At 39.5% G+C, this 6,772-nt stretch overlaps 1 protein-coding gene across 1 annotated transcript; it reads left to right on the forward strand.

Moving 5' to 3' along the window:
• Window positions 1-2,789: 2,789 nt before the first annotated feature.
• rpl38 (ribosomal protein L38) lies at window positions 2,790-5,610 on the forward strand. Its single transcript, XM_080517633.1, has 5 exons — window positions 2,790-2,811; window positions 3,001-3,027; window positions 3,469-3,529; window positions 4,224-4,346; window positions 5,543-5,610. The coding sequence occupies exons 2-5, from the start codon at window positions 3,025-3,027 to the stop codon at window positions 5,566-5,568; spliced, it is 213 nt and encodes a 70-aa protein (XP_080373759.1). The 5' UTR covers window positions 2,790-2,811; window positions 3,001-3,024; the 3' UTR covers window positions 5,569-5,610.
• Window positions 5,611-6,772: the final 1,162 nt, after the last annotated feature.

Consider the following 6,772-nt stretch of genomic DNA (forward strand, 5'->3'; position numbering starts at 1 on the left):
CCTTTCTTGCTTTTTGCGAAATGAGCAACCATAATTTACAGTTAGTGTGGGACCGAAAAAAAAAAAAAAAATCAAAAAAAACAAAAACACCTGCAAGGATATAATACAGCAAAAAGCCTGACGCAGCAGTTTCGCCCGGAAATAAATGGTGGTACGAGCGTAATCTTTCCAATCTTCTTCAATCCCTTGAGCAACAATCATGCAAATTGTCGAGCAGTCTGAGTCTTCCCACAGCTCGATACTTGGCCCTGAAATGCAGCTTGAAAACTTCACTGGTCCGAGATCTCAGCGCACGAGGAGAAGATGTCTCTCAGATGTCCGATGCAGCTTGTCTGTCCCCATTTTACAGCAACAGAACCAGAGACAATACATATGTTTAGGTGAGGACAGACATAGAGCGTCCATAGCTTGACGTGATGCTCATGGATCAAACTCTAGTCAGACCTGAAAATATGGTCTCTCTTGGCATACAGCATCATTGTTTAATCAGCAGTCACGTTCAACCTTGAGAAGTTAGATACAACTTCAGAATGCAATCTGTACTGAAAGGGAGCTAATTGCAACATGAAGTTTGTTTTTCTCGTTTGTCTTTAATGGTGTATTCACATCATTCCACGTGTTGTTGTTTTTTTAAGGTGTCATATGGGAAATAGAAGAATTTTTTCAAAGACAAGAGGAAAAACTGTCTTCTGAATCAGCACAGTATTTTATTGTGTGATAAATGAGGAGAAACTCTTTTGTTCAACAGTGCTCGAAGCACTTGTGACAATTATCTGCGTACTGACTAATTTTTTTAACTGTCTGATGTCTGCAAGTGGCTGTCTGGCCTTGGTTATATCATCCAGCACCGGAGTGAGCAAAAACTCAACTTTTGGAAAACGTTCCGAGTCCCGTCTCCATGGAAACAGCGGAAAATGCAACTTTTACAAAATTCTGCGACTGTTCATACACACCACAGCCGTAATAATTTGTACTTCTGCCCATCCGTGAGTAGTTGGTCAATCAGAACAATGTTTCCTCCAGATTGTTTTATAGCAGTTGATATAGTAGTTACTGTAGTTTTATAGTTGACACTGTCAACGTTGTTACTGTTTATGGCATATTGTTCTCTGTGTGTGGTTTCATTCCAAAAATAACCAACAGCACCCACTTGTAGCCCATTATGAACAATATTTAATTTTAAAAATATCGCCATTCAAAAGTGAAGCTTTTCTGAAACTGCAAAAAATATGTGTTTTCACTTGAAGTTGTTTCACTTGTAAACATCGCTTAAGAACATGGGTTCTGTCGAAATGATCGAAACGGCCCGACTATGTTCTACACTTTTTCAGAGCCGCAAAGTGTACGAGGATACGCACGCTCCAGATCACCAGTTCTTCTCAATACACATGCAAACACAGTAAGAACTTGCAAACTCCTCTCAGAGAGGAGCTCGGGATCGAGCTCTTGCTGTGTGCGCAGCAGTGCTCACCACACTTCTGTGACATCAAATCTAATGTGAAGAAATCAGAATGTCAGTTTTCTTCAGCTAAATCTGAATTCAGTTGGTAGTATTTCCAAAATCCAGGCAAACTGTCCATGAAGAGGGTTCCCTGAACCAATTCAAGGCTTTAAAGTCAAGCACGTCGAGGCAAGCTGGTTTTATCTATGCAGCCAGCTTCAAGGTGCTGTACAGAGGCATCAAGAAAACAATGCCTTATGCATAAGTGACACTGTGTCTTTACCCTGCGTTGTTACCCCGCATACCCCGCGCAATGTACAAACTGCAAAATGTTCAGAGGCGAACTTGGATTGAATAAATTCAATTTGACTACAAGAGGTACATCTTGCGGCGCGGGCGGTACACGGCGATGTGCATCACTGATCAAAGCAGTTGCACGTCTCAGGTCACCGTCAGATCTCGAAGAGGAAGAAATGGAGTGTTCACGTCAACATCTACTGGCAGATATTACTGATACACCATCGGGCCCGCAGGGTCAACGCAGCTCTTCCCTCATATTAGCCAGCATTTCTATTCAAAGAGCAGGGAGCAGGACACGGGCTGGATGCAACAGTGCATCCATCACCGCCTATTGCTGCTTCACTTTAAGTGCTGTGTGAAAAACAATGCAGTTCAGTGGAGGATAACAAAAGGGACGCACAGAGTGGGTGGAATGACCTCCATACATAATGTGCTTTACAGGGGAGACTATAGCAGCTCTGAGAACATGATGGTTTTTATAGTGTGTGTTTTGTTCACAAAAAGTGAATTCTGCGTGTTGTGCTGAGCTTTATAAGAACAATGCCATAGACTGACTTCATTTTCTTTCTTATGCAGTATTATTTTGAAAAGGGTACAGTACAAGGACAACATTACTATTCAGGTAAATATATTACACTTTGATGTGTCTCCCCATTGTTGCAAATGTATTGAATTTTAAAAATGTTGATTTTTTTATGTGGTAGAATATACTTTATTGCTGATAAAACTGATTATTGAGTAAATGAGGCTGTGTTACCTTGAATGTTATCTTATATGGCAGAAATATTTCAATGTGTGTATGGAACAGTGTCCTTCAAACACATATAGGTTAATACAGAAACAAATCCAGCACAAAGGTACAAGAAATCCGCAATAACAGATGTGAAACAATCACAAAGAGGCACAAAATAGCCCCTGAAAATATTTTTGAACAAATATTTTTTAACACGAGTGATTTTATTTATTCAATATTTGCGTTTTTCCTTGAGCCTCTGGACTTGCCGTACTTTGGTATAAATCCAGTGTCAACCGGAAGTCCCGCCCCTTTCCATCCCCTCTCTGGCGACTGAGTGAGTCTCGCATTCACACACAAGCAAAATGTGTATTTTAATCCTCAACAATCCTCATCATCGCGCGTAATCGCACTCAAATTTCCAACGACTTACTTTTGTGACACTTAATGTCTCCAGTATGACACAACTATGTTATTCTTAACACACGTATTTCCATAGTTTTAATCGATGCACTTTCTTCCGCAGCGTCCAGTCCGCTGACACGGCAGCATGGTAAGGCTTATTTTGTATTAAAATCCACCAATGACGCCGTTGAATGAATCTGGAATCGTTTGCTTAATGTGTAGAGACACGTTTTCCCTCTGCGTGTGTGTTTAGAGACGCATTATGATGTTGAAATGAGTGTAAACAGGGGTTAGCTATGGTTGTTAGCGTTAGCAAAATGGAGGTCACCTCAGACACCTCTCGATCTCATTCTTCGAGATGTATTTGAGACTTAGTGATTCCTGACGGCAAGAAGTCCAAACATCTCAGGCTGATGTGCTTGTGATGCATTTCACATACTTGCAAGAGTAAAGATGGACCAAGTGCTGAGTTTCGGCTTCTTTACAGAAACTTCAGTTCCACCGGTCCACTAACAAATGACCCAGAAGACACAACAATCTGTTCATGTCTCTACAATATATTAAATGTGACTGTTCTGCTCGTTTACAGCCTCGCAAGATAGAAGAAATCAAAGATTTCCTGCTGACGGCCAGGAGGAAGGATGCCAAGTGTAAGTTGTAGCCTGAGATGCGTCTTACTGTTAATGTACTGTATTAGTGCAAATATAAGAGGTGTTTCTCTGGGAAGTGCATTGAGTTGGTTATAAATCAGAAAATATATTTAGATACATGCTAGACATGTTCCTTTATTTTTCGCCCAATGGAAGTTGCAGTTTCAGCAGCCAATGGACAGAGAAGCAAAAGTGGGGAATATGAACGATGGATAAATATGTAAATCAATCTAAATAAAGAAACAATGACCGTAGCGATCGGCTCTTGATCTTAGTGATGTAAACATAATCTGATGGTGTGCATTCAACAAAGAATTAAAGTACCTAACATCTGGATAAAGTTAAAGTGGAGCAATACAGTGTCCAGCTGGACAAAAGTCAAATAGGTGATCCACAGAGGAATTCTGAGACTCTGAGAACCTGGGGTTTGTTGCAAATGGGGTCACATCAGTGATGGTGCGATCCAGTGGGACTGAAAAGTTGTTCTGTCCTGCATGGAGTGTGTTAACACAACTGGGAACATTGATTATTGAACTTTGTTGCATATTGAAGAAAATTGACTCAGAACTGATCTCATGTACGTTTGAATTATTCCTGTAATGTGATGTCACAGAGCTTCTGTTCAGTGGAAAAGAAACATTGTGTGTTTGTGTTGGGTTGATTGTGAGCACCGCCCCGTTCTGTTTCCCTCCAGCCGTCAAGATCAAGAAGAACAAGGACAACGTGAAGTTCAAGGTGCGCTGCAGCAGGTACCTGTACACGCTGGTCATCACAGACAAGGAGAAGGCCGAGAAGCTCAAACAGTCGCTGCCACCAGGTCAGCAACGCAACACACCACGGCTTAAACATCAAAACACTTACCATGAGAGTTCAGTTGTGGGTGACTTGTGACTTTAAAACCAGGTTTTTATGCGATCAGAATGTCGTGTTCCAACTGTTGTCTTACGAGGAATGCATTTCGTAAATGAATTTAAAAGCAAGCAGGGTGGGGTGAAGAACATCAGCGTCGTGGCTGACGCTCAAACATAGTGATTTTATGGCTTTATGGGGAATTGAGCTCAATCTTTGAAGCGCTGAATGAAATAAAGTTTTACTGTTTTGAAGTTGTCTTGTATATCTGGAGGTGTTCGTTCTTGGATTATGTGGATTTGGCTTCGTTCAGCCGGTTTGTTCATCTCATAACAGTCTCGCATTCGAAATGTCAGTGAACCGAGTTTGTCTGAGTTTATTTTCTGCTTCTTGGTGAGAAGGAAATGAAGTGTTTAATCGTGACGTCGCTGCTTTGACATTTCCACGGAGTTTGAACAGTAAAACTAATCAGAAATATTCTTCAGGTTCTGAACGTTTTAGAACAAATGCATTTTTTGTAATTTAAGTTGGTGTCAGGTCTGTTTTCATATTATTCAAGTCAATAAAGCGCTGTCAATCTACATTCAATACAATAAACGAACTGATGGTTTAAGTGTTCCACTCAAGTCTACACCACAAAGTGTCCAAAATGTCAAGTTAACATTTTCTTCTGTTTTAAGATTTTTGCTAAAGTTAATGAAGGTGACGTTACAAAATAGATTCATTCGTAATCCATTAACTCCAGTGTCGGTATTTTGTTGAGTGTAATTGACTATTTGTCATCAGATACTGAAAATGAGTTTTATAATGTACATATGTGAATATTTTTCTCCTATTTTTTAAGCAATATTAGCTGTTGGCTATATAGTTGCTGTGAAGTTCCTCATGTTTGGAACAACAATCTATTAGCAATTTCAACCTTTTCAGGTGGTTTTTAGATCATTGTAGCTGTTTTCTTTGGAGTAGTTTTGGTTATTCTACCAGGTTTTTAGTAATCAAATGGCGTGTTTTGCACTTGAAATACAAAATGCACGTAGAAGAAAGTTTCATGAAGCCACTACATTCGGGCTGAGAGCCACAGGCTCCAGACTCCTGGTCTACATGAACGATGTGACGAGTGATTTATCTGAACCGTTTTCTAACCCGCCGTCTTTCTCGTTGCAGGTCTGGCTGTGAAGGAGCTCAAGTAAACTTGTGATGTGCAGAAAATTGTAATAAAAATTGGAAAAACCCTCCATGTTGTTTGTCTTCACATAAAGTTGAAAAGTGGTTTACCAGCTTGAGCTACATGTTTAGATTTGGGGCTTATGAAATGTCTTCACTTCATGAGAAGTTGACTTCTTGCATTGTTCCCCATTAAAATCTCAATAATTGGTATTTAATGTCACATGTTTAATCCAGAGCTTTTCAAAATAATCTTCCACCGGATTGGTTCAATCACTTTTAACTCATTCTAGGTTAAAATGCTAAAAGAGGATACGCTGTATTTAGGGCGGCAGGTTCTGCAGATAAATCCGGCTGAGTGGCTGAAGGCAGGTTAGACTGTGACTCCACCTCAGGACAGAGACTCCTTAAAACCTGCAGGCGAATCACAGCTGGCTCGGTTATCCTTGAATGCATGTCTGCACTCTACTTAAATATTAAACATCCAGACGATTACAGCTTGGGAAAATTGATCCAACATTTTGATGTAATTTTGGAATTTAAACAAACATTTGGAATTGATCAAAAAGTAGGGTGAAAGTTTTCAGTTAATGTTTAAAAGGTGTAATATAATGAATATAAAAAATACATTTGCCTGTAGCTACAAAACTTTTCACCTTTCAACGGAAGCAAACTGCTTTAGTTTCATATATAAAATAGTTTAGAAACATTTACACTGTTCTTGCATTGATGATGCTTCAATTATGATTTAGGATGGGTAAACATGACATTTTCAGATGTTTGGGACCTGATTTTATTTGTTGCATCGTTTTTCAATTTAGACAGTATCGCCTCAGCCTTTTAAAGAATTGGAAAAATATAAGAGTGGAATTTAAAGTGATTTCTGAATATAAATATGTACAAGGCTTAAAGGTGACTATAAGCACAGAAAAAAAAACGTAAATCAAAACAAACACTTTACAGGGAGGAGTGAAAAGTCTTGTGGCCACAGGAAGGCGGTGCATCATTTTATATATACTCGGATGAGTTTTATTCATTTTCATTGTTAAGCTCCAATTTCTGAAAGAGAACAACCTTTAAGAAATCAGTCATTTTAGTATTTTTTTCCCCAATTTCTTGTGGTTTTAGCTTTTTGTTTCCCACTTTAGTTAAAAGTGGCTCCAGAGCTGGAGGTTGAATGAGCCGCGGTCCAGTGATGACAGCTCGTTGTACTTCTCCTATTTGACCAGC

This window comes from Blennius ocellaris, assembly GCF_963422515.1.
Source record: "Blennius ocellaris genome assembly, chromosome: 21".
Classification (NCBI taxonomy): domain Eukaryota; kingdom Metazoa; phylum Chordata; class Actinopteri; order Blenniiformes; family Blenniidae; genus Blennius; species Blennius ocellaris.

Coding starts and splice junctions, on each gene's coding strand:
- rpl38 (XM_080517633.1), top strand. Junction 3,530..4,223: donor CAGGAGGAAGGATGCCAAGT/GTAAGTTGTAGC, acceptor GTTTCCCTCCAG/CCGTCAAGATCAAGAAGAAC. Junction 4,347..5,542: donor CAAACAGTCGCTGCCACCAG/GTCAGCAACGCA, acceptor TTCTCGTTGCAG/GTCTGGCTGTGAAGGAGCTC.